At 40.6% G+C, this 14951-nt stretch overlaps 3 protein-coding genes across 5 annotated transcripts in view; 1 reads left to right on the top strand and 2 right to left on the bottom strand.

The window, feature by feature from the left end:
- The window catches only part of itpk1b (inositol-tetrakisphosphate 1-kinase b), a 79351-nt gene extending 78838 nt beyond the window's left edge, over positions 1–513 (bottom strand). Inside the window, exon 1 of the mRNA XM_034159980.1 lies at positions 348–513. The gene's annotated coding sequence lies outside the window, so the exon portion shown is untranslated. The remainder of the gene's footprint in view (positions 1–347) is intronic.
- Positions 514–3081: 2568 nt separating this feature from the next.
- LOC117531854 (putative E3 ubiquitin-protein ligase UBR7) lies at positions 3082–9911 on the top strand. Its single transcript, XM_034195043.1, has 11 exons — positions 3082–3285; positions 5047–5180; positions 5261–5321; positions 5419–5514; positions 5644–5697; positions 5794–5899; positions 5995–6104; positions 7367–7552; positions 8533–8689; positions 8822–8883; positions 8988–9911. Exons 1-11 carry the CDS (start codon positions 3178–3180, stop codon positions 9069–9071), a joined length of 1158 nt encoding a protein of 385 aa, XP_034050934.1. The 5' UTR covers positions 3082–3177; the 3' UTR covers positions 9072–9911.
- Positions 9912–10912: 1001 nt separating this feature from the next.
- The window catches only part of btbd7 (BTB (POZ) domain containing 7), a 70809-nt gene continuing 66770 nt past the window's right edge, over positions 10913–14951 (bottom strand). For 2 of the 3 annotated variants that reach the window (XM_034195037.1, XM_034195036.1), the window contains 2 exons: positions 14085–14489; positions 10913–13980 (listed from right to left, as the gene is read on the bottom strand). In XM_034195037.1, the coding sequence (XP_034050928.1) occupies positions 13225–13980; positions 14085–14489 (1161 nt within the window). In that variant the 3' untranslated portion in view covers positions 10913–13224. The remainder of the gene's footprint in view (positions 13981–14084; positions 14490–14951) is intronic. The other variant, XM_034195038.1, reaches the window with a different exon arrangement.

Below are 14951 nucleotides of genomic sequence, written 5' to 3'. Positions count from 1 at the left end.
AACGCAACTGCAGCCACTCAGGCTTCTCTCCTGGTTACTCATTTACCTAAGTAGCCTACTGAGCGTAAATGACAGCGAGTATCGTTCAGCATCAGCAAATAAATAAATAAATAAATAATAATAATAATGACACTACCGACCGACGTCCCCCTTTTCGCTAAGCTCATTTGCTAACGTTAGCTGGCTAGCTAGTAAGAAACAACCTGTAAAAGAAACGTAAGCTAGCTTGCTAACCAGGCTCAACAGATTCTATTCAGTGCTAAAAAGGGTCGCAAGCTACTTCTAGTTAGCTAAAAGATTAACAACGAATTAACATGGCAACAGCAAGTTGTGGTAAGCTAACTAACCTGGTAGTTTTAGCACACTTCCCCTATTGTTTCCCCCTTAATTCTCTTCAGAAACTAGCTCGGATAGTTTCCCATTTTCATTCGTGGAGGAAGACGTTTCCAGCACAGATGACAGGCGCAGCTGGACGCACGTTGAGATGTTCCTGAACTGACTGACTCACCCAGAATCCAGGAGACTGCTGCTGCCTTCACGGCCACCTCGTAAAACACACACTCCCCGACCATCGGTCTGCAGGTTATCATTCCAGTGTCCGCATCCTGTTTCACAGAGTATAGAAGATCTAGATTGCATACGTGTTTTAAAAGACTCTACCTCTGTAAAGCAACTTATTGTATCAGCCTACAACACGTGCAGTACACTGTAATAAAGTATATTATGACCTAAGCATCAGTGGCTAGCAGGGGTGGTGGCCAACCTGTGCCAAATCAACATGCAGATCCACCTTGGATTTGCTGTGGCGACCCCGAGTGCAAACAAGGGAGCAGCCGAAGGGACTTACTATGACCTAAGCATCAGTGGCTACCAGGAGCTTGAGAAAGCCCTAGTTTACATGACTGCCCTGAACACACCCTGACATGTCCAACTGTGCAACAGTCTAATTTAAACTGCAAATCATTATGTTAACAAAGGTCAACTTCGTCCAAAAGAGGAGGTTCACAAATCCTCATCTGTATCTGCCAGAATCCAAAATTTCAGCAGTAGTACAGTAGTTTTTTTTTGGAGTTACTGACAAAAATTTTGCAGACTCACACTCGCTGACAGACTCTTTTATGCCTATGATTGGTTTTCTAATTGCAGGGAATATCAGAGGTGTCCAGTTTCTTTCCTTTAAAGGGATATGAACTAATCTGGAGGGAGGGCCCCAGACCAAAAAGAAATGTTGACATTGCGTGAAATCTATCCATTTTCTATACCCACTTACTCCAATTAAGGGTCATGGGCTGGAGCCTATCCCAGCAGTCATAGGGCGTGAAGCGGGGAACACCCTGGACACATACAGACACACAAACACGCACACACACTGTGGACAATTTAAAGTTTTCAATTTACCAAATCTGCATGCCTTTGGATGTTGGGAAGAAGACAGAGCACCTGCAAACATGCAACCACAGGTGGGAATCGAATCCACAACCTTCTTGCTGTAAGACAACAGTGCGAACCACTAATCCACTGTGCTGCCATTGTGTGAAATACAACTGCATTATAATTATATGGATTATATTTGATAGAAAGTAGTGACTAAACAAAAATTGTGCGTGTATGCACATAGCTTCGGTTTCTGCATATATTTAATATATTTTAATTATGAAACTTTGGAATTCAGAAAGACTATACATTATAACAGCAACATAATGTTCTGACACATTTGTATTAGACTATTTTAATATACTTGCGACTACACTAAAACAAAAAATAACATTAAAACATCTATAAATTCACAATTTAAAATCTATTACAATAAAGACATCACTATATTGTAGATATAAATGGAATATTGAACAATTATCAAATTTATCTTTTTTATAATACTCATTGTAATAGCCTTGAGGCAGCGTTGTAAATTGAAATTGAATAGCCTCTTTTTAAAACTGTTTTCCAAATCAAATCAGTAATTTAGCATTTTACATATTTTCCTATATGAGTTATATTTATATTTCCATATATAAATATAATTATATTATACATATATTTCCATATATTATTCATATCATCGTTGTACAGGCGTCACATTTATTTGTGAAATACTTTATAAGTGTGACATATTTGTTCTTTGTTTTAATGTCACTAGTTATTATAAACTTATTTCATCTATTTGTTCGTGCTAATACTTAACTTCCAACTGAACACCAAAAACGTGTATTTTCATCTGTGTTACTTATTAACATTTACTTATTTTAAGTGCATTTATTCTTAATGTTATTTATTACTCTACGTTTATTGTTGCTCCCGTGTGGTGCACGTTATTAATCTTAACAAATGTCACCGTATCGCCACCTACTGGACATTTGTTGCAACACTCTTCAGCAGATTTTATTTTAAAACAGAAAGAGACCTCCAAAAAGAAAAAGAAAAATCTTATTAACTTTTGGATACTTATTTCTGAATATTCAAGATTTTTTTCTTATAATGTAAGCAAAGTACAGATTGTGGATTTAGGGAACAATCTTATTTTACTGACAAATATAATCTCCAGGACTGACAGCTTGGACTAAAATAGAATAAACAACAAAGCATATTCTATTCACAAACATAAAAAAAAAAAATCAAAAAAAATCTAGCAAGACATGCAGAATAAAAGGATGGATGTGTAGATTGTTAGTAACAACAACAACAACAACAACAACAATAATAATAATAATAATAATAATAATAATTTCCTTTTAAAATAGTATTTGTAGAAAAGATACAAAATTCTATATTGGTATTAATTAAATTCAAATTCTAAAAATGAAGAAAACATTGATAGAGCCTATATAAAGATCAAACATTACTGTTTTTATAACGCGGAAACATATGAGAGGCATTAAAATATGAATAAAAAAAAAATGTCCCAAATCTGCATCTGGTTCAAAATCTAATACAACGCGCGGCTCTGCAACAAATTTATTTCAATCAGTTTGCGTTTTTTGCAATGCTAACCAGACTGCGTGTTTTGATTAACTGATTAAAATGAACTGATTGAAGAAACAAAGGGGACCTTCTTGGTAGAGGCTCCACCCAGATTTTACGTCACTTCCTCCGCGCGTTCCAGTCCAAACTCCCGCCCGCAATAGTATTTATTTTTTAATTTTTTTTTTGTCAATATCGGTTTAATTCTCTTCTTCCAGTATGGCAGTGACTCAGGATGAGTGTGCGGCGTCGTTTGATGAGGACGAGCTCAGAGAAGCGTTATGTGTTTTGGCGGGAAGCGACCCAGATAACTGCTCTTATTCCCGGGTAAGAAAAGATTTTGGCGCCACAGCCCTTTGTTTTCCTTTTTCACAAATGCCGTTTTACAGAGTATAATATTATATCTGATTTCCCGCAGATAATTTACATTAAGACTACTGCTGTTTTTGCTTATTTCTTTAGATAGTGAATTATGTAGAAAAAAAATACTCAGAAATTTAAGAATGCAGGGAAAGGAGGTGCGACGATTGACCCAAACTGACTCATTTGGTAGAGGTGGGCGATACCGGAGATTTTGGTATTGATCCGATACCCAGTAAATACAGGCCCAGTATCGCCGACATCGATACTGATACTTTCTCATATTTAAGCTTCATAGATCCAAAGGATCCAAAAGACCTAGGATAGAATTTCTCCAAACGTACGTGACAACAAAATACTTTATTATCACAATCAACATTATTGTTTAAAAAAAAAATCACTCAACACAACATAAAATCTCCTGAGGTAGAGGACTGACAAACCACAATACAAGGGTGCGCTGCTCCGTGTTGTGTGACACAGCGCAGCGCTGTTCTTACAGACAGAGTAGACTTTGATGAATCTGCGTGCGCTGTGTGCAGGAGAGGAAAAAAAAGCTTAAGTATCAATCTTTTTACACGAGGCTCGTTCAGTATCAATACCAGCGTTTGGTATCGATATTAGGATCAATCTGCCCACCTCTATCACTTGGGGTCAGCACCTGGAAAGGGTGTTCAAATGACACGTTTATTCGTACCAACACACTAAAATTTAAAATATATTTGATTTACTTTTGATAACTTAATCAACCAGCAAAGATGTCATTGGTATCCATGTTACTAAAGACCTCGGCTTTGACCGTCGATATGTAGACATGGGTTTGATTGCAGATCACATTACCTCTCTGTTTCCTTGGACAAAAGACACTTCTGCGTCGTCCCAATTCACCCAGCTTTAAACGGGTCCCGGCCTCGGCCAGGGAAGTAACCTGTATCTGACTGCCATCCTGTCTGAGGTAGTTGTAGTTGTTTGTCCACTTCAAGGCACCATATCTAGGGATAAATATAGGTGTCAGTGGGCCTGAGGGCCTGTACAGGATTTATTTCTTCTACATCGGTGTTCTTGGATCTTCAGCCTTGAGATCAACAGATGGTTGGGAAGATCTTGTGGATTCATGAAGTTGCTGGACAGAGGTTATTGGCAATGCCAATATCTTTACAGTAGAATGAATGTCTATTCTTTATGGGTCTTTGGTGCTTCCTGTATGGTATGGAGTTAAAATTGTCTCAATATTTGTAAATGCACGCAGGGTGACCTACAAATAATCATTGATTTGCAAATGTGTTCAGATATCCACAAATGCAAATTTCATATTTGTAACTTGTAAATTGGTCTTTGCAAATAATGTTGTATTTGCAAATATAAAACTTAACTCCATAGTATGGTTGTTTGACTTCGACATTAACCTTTGACCAAAGGCAGTGATTGCATGTCTTTGGTCAAGCAAATAATGAAGTGTCCTACTTACATTTTGTGGCGCAGTTCTTTGGGCATGATACAGTGTGGAGGACCTCAGCAACTGGACAAGTCCAATGGGACACTCATGTATCACCTCATAGATGGCTCATACTTTTGGGAGGTATAGATGGACCAGCTGTTTGCCTGGGTGGTTGTCATTCAGGATATCTGGTGGGATTGTGGTGGAATAGATGCAGCAAAAGATGGTACCAGTGCACACTCTGGAACTTGACCTGATTTGTCCTTCCTGTGTGTTATTAATTTTGTTAGGGCTATGTGAAGAGACAGGCCGTGTTTGCCTGCAGCACGTGCACACCCAGTGCTGCAGAACCTGCTGGGATCTGTCTGGCCTGTGCCAACAAGTGCCACGATGGACATGATATATTTGAGCTGTATACCAAAAGGTAAAACATTTGAGTGTGTGTTTCACAAAGAAACTGCTCACATTTTCAAATCTTCACATCGTCCTGTTTTTCATACGTAGAAATTTCCGTTGTGATTGTGGAAACGCCAAGTTTGTCAGTTTTCAGTGCCAGCTCATTCCTGTAAGTCTGTTATCACAGAACATTTCCTGTATTATTTATCTTTCATATATTGTAAACGGTCTCTAATTTTTTGTGTTTTTTTTTCTCATATTCACAGATGAAAGATGAGGAAAATGTAAAAAACTGCTATAATCACAATTTCCGTGGCACCTATTGCTCGTGTGACCGGCCGTATCCAGACACTGAAGATCAGGTATTTCTAGGACTTTTTTCTGCAGCCACTCTTGCATCCCCTATAATTCTAATAATTTTGGCAGATACTTCTAAATATTTTGCTGTTACACCTTTATAACCAAACATTTTTAAAAAAAATTCCCACTAGACCAACGATGAGATGATTCAGTGCGTCATTTGTGAGGATTGGTTTCACTCCAGGGTAAGCATCAGTAATGCTCATAAAGGCACAGGATTCTTGGCACAGTCTTTAATTCCGGCATTATGGTGTAATTTGTGGTTGTTTTGTGTTTGGCAGCACCTTGGCTGCATGGTAGTGGATTCCGAGGAGCTGCAGGAAATGGTTTGTGAGACCTGCATGAACAAAGCTCCTTACTTGTGGACGTACGCGGCTCATTTTGCAGGTAGCCTGTTCTCCTGAGAAGTTGGATTGCTCACTCTGCAAAAAAATTTGGAGGTTAAAAATCCAAATCTAATTTCGTTTTTCTCTTTGCTAAAGTTAAATGCCCAGAGGAGGAGGTAGACATTAATGTGGAGGAAGAAGGACAATGTGGCTCCGGTCATAAAGACAGTGAAGAAGAGTCTTCCACCAGCCAAGGGGAGAAGCAGGTGAGAAAATTCCAAAATTTTCTCACTATTTTCTCATTTTATTTGTGTCATTACATTTTTATTATTTTATTTGCTAAGTGGGCAGGTTTCATTTGCTGTCAATAAAACCCTACAAAGTTATTACAGCACAGTGGCTTGGCACTGCTGCATCACAATGAAAAGGTCCTAGGTCCAGATCTGACCTGGTCTTTTTTGTGTGGAGTTTGCATGTTCTCTTGTTGCACAGGTTCCTTTTGGGTGCTCCGGCTTCCTCCCACTACCAAAGATATGCGGGTTTGGTCAATTGGTGACTCTAAATTGGTTAAAAAACGACATATATATGTCAAAACCCAGTCTCTGCAATATAGATCTTAGAAGCTATTTGATGTCATTGCTTGGGGGGGGTTGCCCAGTGTTTGGTGCATTCCAAACTTAGTTGTGTCCACATTTACATGCACTTTATATTTGGAGACAGATTTTGATACACTAAATAATAAATCCATACTGTTAGGATGGGACTAAAACCAATGCCACAGGGCTGCAAATTTGAGGGGTTTTGTATCAGATGTCTTCAGAGGGAGTGTCACTTTCATAATTCCACCCTCAGTCTGGCCTACATTTAACACAATTCCAGAAATTGTAACTTGATGGTGGATCACATGGTCTAAACAGTGTGATACTTAACGCCACAGAGACCCAATGCAGTCCAATCACTTTAGCCTCTAACCGCTAACAGATCTACACCAAAGAGGTGTAATGATGCAAATAAGAAAAGACATGATTGATCTTGCTTGATTATGCCTCCTGTATTCTCTCTATCAGCAAATTAAAGCTGTTACCTGTAAAGAATGCCGTTAGAGTTGTGTTTAAATTTAGTCCTTTTTCCACCCAGTGCCCATCTCTTATTTTGGGGATCTTTGTATAATAACGTATGGTGAGAGACATAGTATTCCCATGCACCTTCTTGTCATCCTGCCACTAGGTGGAGCTGGTGAGTAACAAGCAATAGAATCCAGAGACCGGCTCCTCCTGTCACTGTGCTTTTTCCCCTCTTCTAGATAATTACAGGAGAAATGACCCATGTAGCCCTGGGCCTCCTGCTCTGTAGACCACTATCGCCAGGCTTCACAAAGAACGCTTACTGTAAACTGGCGATTTTCAACAGCCAGTCATGGCCTTGTGTGCTCTCAACAGTTGGGCGAGTCTGCAGCACCGCATGTAGATGTCATCCATCCTGTATCATGCAGTAACCTCGCCATCTTCTACCATTATGTGCACTGTAGGAGCATGAAAGCAGGTCTTCTGGCAAACGGACTCATGGTGAAATGACAGGTGACCCTGTGAAGGCCTCGGTTGAGTCGTGCAGGCTGCAGGAGCTGCAGGCCAAGGGGCCGGAGAGACCCCGGGTAGGAGCTGTGTTCTGGCCTTACAGCTGGAGATCCAAACTCTGCACCTGCATAAGCTGCAAGGTGAGCGTCACTTAAACCCACTGCAGCCTGCAACACACGCTGATATAAAGGACCGAATAGCCACTTTACAGGTGTTTGAGCCACAGACAGTGTTGAGATTAATGTAAGCCATTTTCCACATTAATCATCAAATAGACACCAAACATTCTTGGCTTATGAATTTCTCGGCCATTTGGTGCCTTCATGTGTCCTGCATGATTGTAAATTGGCTTGTCTTTGGAGTTGCTTTGAAATTAGGGAGAAACATCAGTGATGCCTGACTCTGTGTGTGTGTGTGTGTCTCTGTCTCTCTCTCTCCCCTTTGGACATGTACTAACAAATAAAACAAAAGCAAAAGGAATTGTCTGAACATCCAGTGACATTTATGCTGACTCATCCATATAAACAAGTGTGCACATAACTGGGGCTCAGGTGGTTGTGTGCATAAAAAATGAAGGATTCACAGTAGAAAAGACTGAGTGTATTCTGCAGGAAAGCCTTTTTTTTGTATCCATGAGCACCCGTTATGTGCACACCTGCATATAAAGTCCAGTGTTCACTACAAAGGTGGCTGCTTTTTAAAAAATGCTTTCCAGACTACACTGAAAATAGATTAATCTTGGGCTGTAAGTAAGATTATTATTAATCTGGAGATTATGACTAATTGGTTACCATATTTGCTCATTGGAGGGCCCAGGGCCAAGCATCAGCCTACCCCCTATTTTTTAAAGAAAGTTGGTTAAACGCCCACTTGAAATTAAATCAAATTACAAGGAACACTTCCTGAATGAGAAAAGGACAAAAAATGGACACGAGCGTTATTTGTGATGTATTTTTTTTTTTTTATTTGTTATGAAATTAGACATTTAAATAATAAGCATCCACATCAGAAGCTTTCTTATGTTATCGTCGGCAGTATTTTATTTTTTACATATTTTTAATGTAATTTTATTGCCGATTAAACTCAAATCAAATACATTGTTTCTGCACTGTGTGCACAGAGGGCCTATGTGGAGGCCGGGGTACAGTTTCTCATGGATCAGTCCGACACAGTTCTGGCCTATGAGAACCAAGGCATGGAAGAGCCGTTTGGGGAGGACCCGCTGATGTCACTGTTGAGCTCAATGGATCATGTGCAGCAGCTGGAGATAATTTACCGTAAGTTCAGGGTGGGATCAAGATAAACGACAGATTGTTTAATGACTGGATGCAATGTATATATATTAAAAAAAAAAATTTTTTAAGTGAAATTTATCAGAGTACTTGATGTGAACTGTGGCCTTCCTTTAGAGTTAAACGACATGAAGACTGAGCTCTACGCATTCTTAAATCAGTTTGCTGTCGAAAGAAAGGTGAGAAATATTCTGAATCTAAACAGACTGCAACCAGTACTTTACCAGTACTGTGGTATTATTCCAACACTCTGGTATAAATTTTTTATTTCTTTGTCCATCAGGTGGTCACAGCAGAAGCTATCTACCAGTTCTTTGAAGGGCTGCAGTCCAGAAAGAGACGCAGAATAACTGCAGGATACCAGTAACAAGGATGCTTAAGGACAGGTCACATCTTTCAAAAGTTCAACTTTGTGTCAAATTAAGGTCACTTTTTTTTTTTTTTTTTTTTTGCTGCCATCCAGACAACAAGCAACATCCTACTTTAGATTTGAGTAAAGTGGAACTTGGAGCTTTACAGTAAAACGTTGCTAGAATGTTGCAAATTTAGACATCTTGAATGTACGTACCTATTAATGTGGCAGCTGTGTGTAGGTGTGAATAATTTTGTGTAGTTCTAGCTGTTGGCGCTGGTTCAGCCTCACTTAACTTTGGAGTCATGGGTGCTGGAACACTGAGGTCAGAATTGGTTAAGTGGAAAATTCCAACATCCTACTTTGAATGCAGACATAAGACGTCAGTACTTGCTTCCAGTTATCCCTTTGTGTTACTTTCATGAGTTAATGTGATTTTTGGACTTACTGTTTATTAATTTTACCATCTTTGAAACTCATTGTGGAGGATGTTGTAATGGAATAGTTGTATGTAAATGTTACACAATAGTCTCCAAGAAGAAGGAATTGGTTTTACTCTTTAAAAAGGTTGATTACCTTTGTTTCAGCCTACTGGATGACCATGTGACTGTTAGCATCAAACAAACAACCGTGCAGTAGTTCATGAGCCTGAAACCCACTTTTGACCTAATCAATATCACTTAAGGTGCCTAACAACACCTCAGTGTGACATGGCCTACATGAAAATGCAGGACAGCCATCTGAGGGTGGCAGCTAAAAAGCCAAGTAGGAGTCAAGGGATCACACAAGGGTCAAAATTTAAAAATGCCCCAATCATATTGAAGTATACCACATCTGTCTGATCACAGGGATTCCCTAGAAGTTATAGTTTGGACTATTGATGACTGAATGTTATGGGGTAAAAATAGCAAGAACGGGGACAAAGGTCAGTTTCAGTTTGTACAGAGTCAAAAGTTGAAGTTGCTCCAATTTTGGTAAAGTGAGGAAAATTATTAGTTGAACCAATATCATTAATAAATGTAATAATTTTGACAGTTCTTGGTCTCCAAAGTAATGTTCAAACAAGGCCACTGTACACTGGATTATATGATAATGTGAACACTGCAAAATAGAGCATGCAAACTAAATTTAAAACTGTATTAGCTCAATTAATAGCTTGCCTCACTTTCTTTTTAATCAAAACTGGAGCAACTTTTTTGACCCTGTACAAATGTATAATAAACCTTTACCATTTGTGATTTTACCCCGTAACATTCAAATAGTTCAAACTGTTTTTGGAATCTTCATGGTCAGACAAATGTGCTGTACTTTTCAATGTAATTAAAGCATTTTTGAATGTTGACTCCTGTGTAATGCTTCATTGAGCCCTGTGATGGATATCATACATATTTGTAGATGTCGATATACTGAGGCTAGGTTACAAGGGTTGTTTAGACACCAAAAACCGGCTTGGCTCATGGACTACAGTATGAAAACTGGGATTGACAGCCATTTCTGGAAGGGCACAGCACACTTGCTGTGTTTGACCAAGACTCTAAACATGTCGTGGCTGCTTAGCAATCTTAGAAATTTTATTTTAAGTGCTGTAAGCTTATAGTTTAATTTTTCTAGAACACATAAAAACATTTGTAAATTGGAACAATTAGTGGTTCCAGCCTACTTGCACAGGATCAGAATTTCATTACCCAGTTGTGGAATAATTCCAGTTTGCATACTGCGTGGGAACGTGTCATTTATCCAAGGTGAATGTTCGCCTCTTTACACAGTAACAATGTTTTGTCAATCAATAAAAGCTTGGAAAAACAATACTATATAGTAGTCCCTCTTGCACAAACCAACCCATCTGCAACCAACTAAAATACATAAACCAGTTTATTTTGAGGATGCCAAGTTAACCACTGTTATGCACCTTTTGTGGTGACTGTAGAAAAATAGATTCAGTGAAACTAAATGCATATTAATCTACAAAGATGTTTTCTAGACCATACAAGTACAATGTACCTGTTAAGAGTTCAACACAAGCAAATCACACATTTTCAGGTGGTTCAGTTTCAAAGGTGCTAAATAACACTATGTACATAAAACGAGCTACATGAGATTTCAAATAACTATTCAGTGCAGGCTGGTTAAGCTGGTAGAAAAGAGCTTGCATAGACAAAGTCACTTCTCCAATAAAAGCCCAGCCGCAGGCGAGGGAAAGGCACTGACTTCTCTACAGCAAAGAGCAAAACAAGGACTTTTATTCAATGGAACATTTGTCCTGGAAAATCAAACAACTGCCCGACACGAACATGGGGAGGAATCTGGAGTTATGCATTTTTTTCCCCATGAAGCAAGCTCGATGGAAAAATGATTTTTCTGCTTGGCAACTTCACTGCTGCTGAAGCGGCCAATATCTTCAGATGCTCCATGTTTTCTTGTGACTTTCAAAGTAAAGGGTAACATGGGGTTAGGAAAAAGAAAACATGGCAATCCACACTGCCTCTGTTACTGAACAATCTGCCTTAAATGCATAACATTTAAAGCAGATTGAGACATAAGACTGTTTTATAACCACAGATTCTTAGGGAGATTTCATGATGAAGACAAGAACACAGTGTTGTCCACTACAGTAAAAACAGTCAACGATCACTAAAATGCAATAAAACCATAAAAAAAAAACTTAAGAACATATACAATTTCCATTGGAGATATGAGCTAGCAATCACCAACTTTTGTTCAAAGTTCATTTGTTCTTTTTTTCTCGTCCACTTACAAACCATTGGCTCCTACAGTGCAAACATATTTGACTAAGAGGTTGAGTGACAGCTGTAGGCAGCGACAGACTTCTGTCTGCACTTACGGGATCGCCGGCGGCTGTGGCGCTTTAACAGTATCGACATTAGCTACGCAACCTCACACGCTGCAGGTTGGTGACATACAGAGGCCCAATGCATATATACCTGGTTCAGCATTTTGAGTTCAGTGAATTCCACTTTGTACCTGCCACAATACCTCAGTGTTACCCACAGCGAACAGAACAGTCGGATTAACAGTTAGCAGATGTAGCCATTTAATGACATCATACTTAAATTGAATAACTAGCTAAGTCTGAATATTTCAAGCAGTGATTAAGGCTTTAGCTTTTTCTGATGCTATAGGAGGGGAGAGGGTAAAGAAGAAGAAAAAAAGTTCTACCACGCTGACTGCTGCACTCTGTGCCAAAACTCTTCATATTCACCTCTGATATGTACAAACAGGCCTGACTAGAGATGGGAGTGTACAGTACCGAGATTGCCAAAACACGTGTATGTATATCAAAGAATGATCAGAGCTCCTGCACTTTCACCCGTTGCCATGTCATGCCCCGTATTTTTCCACCACATCTAAATAATGAACCATTCTTGTTTGTCTCATCTGAAGACATCAGCTCCTGCCTGGAAGCAGGAAGCTCGTCGGCTGTGATGTTTAAAACTCGATACAATCATCTCGCTAGGTTACTGGAGAACGACTAGCTCTGATGACCTACTTCCTGCCAGATCCAATTTCTGTTTTGTGTGACCAAGCGTTGGCTTGTTACTCATCGGCACCGCCGGGCCAGGAGCAGAAAACTAGTCCAGTAGGTTGCTGCAGGCATGCTTTGGGAAGAAATGGCAATACAAGCCATGGGAGGAAAGAATAAAACCACAGTTGCACAATTTTAATCTCAACAATTGAGATTGTGTGCATTTGTTCACTTGTGTTAAGAGAAACCCTCTTCCTGTATGTCTGGGGAGGTAAACGATGAAGTCTTTAACTATATATATATATTAAAAAATTGAGCTACATCTGACGTTGTAGGACATCCTTAAGTAGGATTCACACGGTGTGGAGGTACAACCAGACTTGGATCAATCCATCCCTCTAAACCAGCAGGACTAAGCAGGCTTCAAGAGATAATAGCAAACCTACAACTTTACTCTTTCCAAACTGTGTGATGGATAGCACAGTGTGATAGAGGTAGGACAAAAGGACACACCCTATAAATAGCAACTTAACTACTCCTGTCCCCTGCACTTATTAAAAAACAAACAAAAAACAAAACCATGCACACAGAAGCGCATATTTAGTGTTTTGCCAACAATTATAATGGAGGTCCACTCGCCATGTTTTCCCTTTTTGTACTCAACCCCTGGTCTGCCAAATGGGATTAAAGTGCAGATTTCTTATAAGGGTAATCAGGTTTGCTGGGTGACCTGCGGTCTCTGGCAATCTCCTCGCCAACACTGTTCCTGTGAGACTGCTGGAGGAGCCCCGGGCCTGATAATTCTGCTGTTACAACCATCTCCTCAGAGGCATCTCTTGAACCTGTAAGTCTGTCCTCGTAGCCCTCCATGTTCCCACTGGAACACCTCAAATGGCCTAAACCGTGAGTCAGGTCCGTCTCATTTGTTCGGCCCCTAAGGATGTGCCCAATGCGAGGCTGGCCCCCGGAAGGGCTGGCAAGCACTCCATCGTGCCTCTGAGACTTCATACTGAGGACATCCAGCCGTAGTGGGTCTGGGCCTGTCCGTCCTTGGGATTGGGAATCAGAAATGTATGGAGGTGGATAAGAGCCAGAGGGGGTACAGCTGTGGCTGTAGAGATCTGGTCCTGCAAAGGAGGGCAAAGGGTGAGTGGAGGTCGGGGTTGCAGGTCGGCAGGAAAAGTCATACAGGTCAGGAAACTCTGCTTGAGCCTCCAGCTTGGGTTCAGGAGCATGTCTCTTACAGGAGTGGCCATGACCAGGACCATGGCTATGGCTGAGGCGGGCAGAGGGGCAGGGTCCATGTGGTAGATGGTGGCCCATGGGACTGTGAGGACCGTCCCTGTCCATCTCTGCCATGTGCTGTTCCCTCAGGGACATGACTGAAACACCCAGTGCAATGTCTGGCATGAACTCTCTCATAACAGGTTCTAGATTCATCTGCAAGGAGAAATGCATGGTGTTACCCAGCAAATGAGATGCTCGTTATCACAGACAAAAACCTCTGGAAGACTTGGAAGCAACATACAGACACACACACTCACCGCCTGCGGGTCTGAAAGCAAAGCTCGGCCCATAGCTTGTGGATTGGTGCAGTCGGGGGGCTGGGACCTGGGTGCAGAGGAGTAGTCCGAGCTGCCATGCTTGGTGGCTGCATGGCGCTGTATCAGAGTGCGGTTACACGGGTAGGAGAAGGAGCGGGTGGGAGTTGGGATGGGCACGCGAGGTCGCCAGGTGCCCTTGAGTTGGGTATGACTGGGTGTAGCAGGAGGGTGGTAAGGGGGTGGAGGAGGAGGTAAAGGAGGGTGAAAGCCCGCAATGCCTTCCAGTTCTGTGAACATGCTATCCATGGCTGGACTGCTGTTAACCCGGCAACGACCCACCTGGCGCAGAGCCAGAATTGGACTCTCATCTCCAAACCGTTCATCAGGGAAGAACTTGTAAGGGTTCTAAAAACAGAGGAAAAACATAAAGAATAAGTCCTCACCAGACCAAGGCTCTGAAATGAAAGAAAATGACGAGCTCATTTCAAGCTACGTGCTACTTCAAAACCATATATGTCGATAGAGAAGGAAGGAGGATCTGCTTGAGCTACATTCATACAAAACCCTTTCTGCAGAGTTGTGTGTACTCAGGACCACATTTGACTGGTATGCAATTAGGAAAATAACCTCCTCTGAGTAAATGTTTGTGCTGAAATGATGACTCTCTGCGCACCTTTTCTTTGTGGCTAAATTCATACAAAATCCTTTCTTTGGTGTTGTGTGGAGTTTGTATTATTTGAGTTTTAGAATGGAACTGCTGTGAAACAATCAGAAGAGTTACATGCTTTAGTAAAGTTCTGTGTAGAAACGGTCCATCTCTCACTGACAACCAAACTTGTCCAAATGCATCATCAATCCAGAATCACA

Source organism: Thalassophryne amazonica, chromosome 19 (assembly GCF_902500255.1).
Source record: "Thalassophryne amazonica chromosome 19, fThaAma1.1, whole genome shotgun sequence".
Classification (NCBI taxonomy): Eukaryota; Metazoa; Chordata; class Actinopteri; order Batrachoidiformes; family Batrachoididae; genus Thalassophryne; species Thalassophryne amazonica.
Note: the sequence above shows the minus strand (reverse complement) of the source record. Positions and strands in the feature narration are given on the sequence as shown.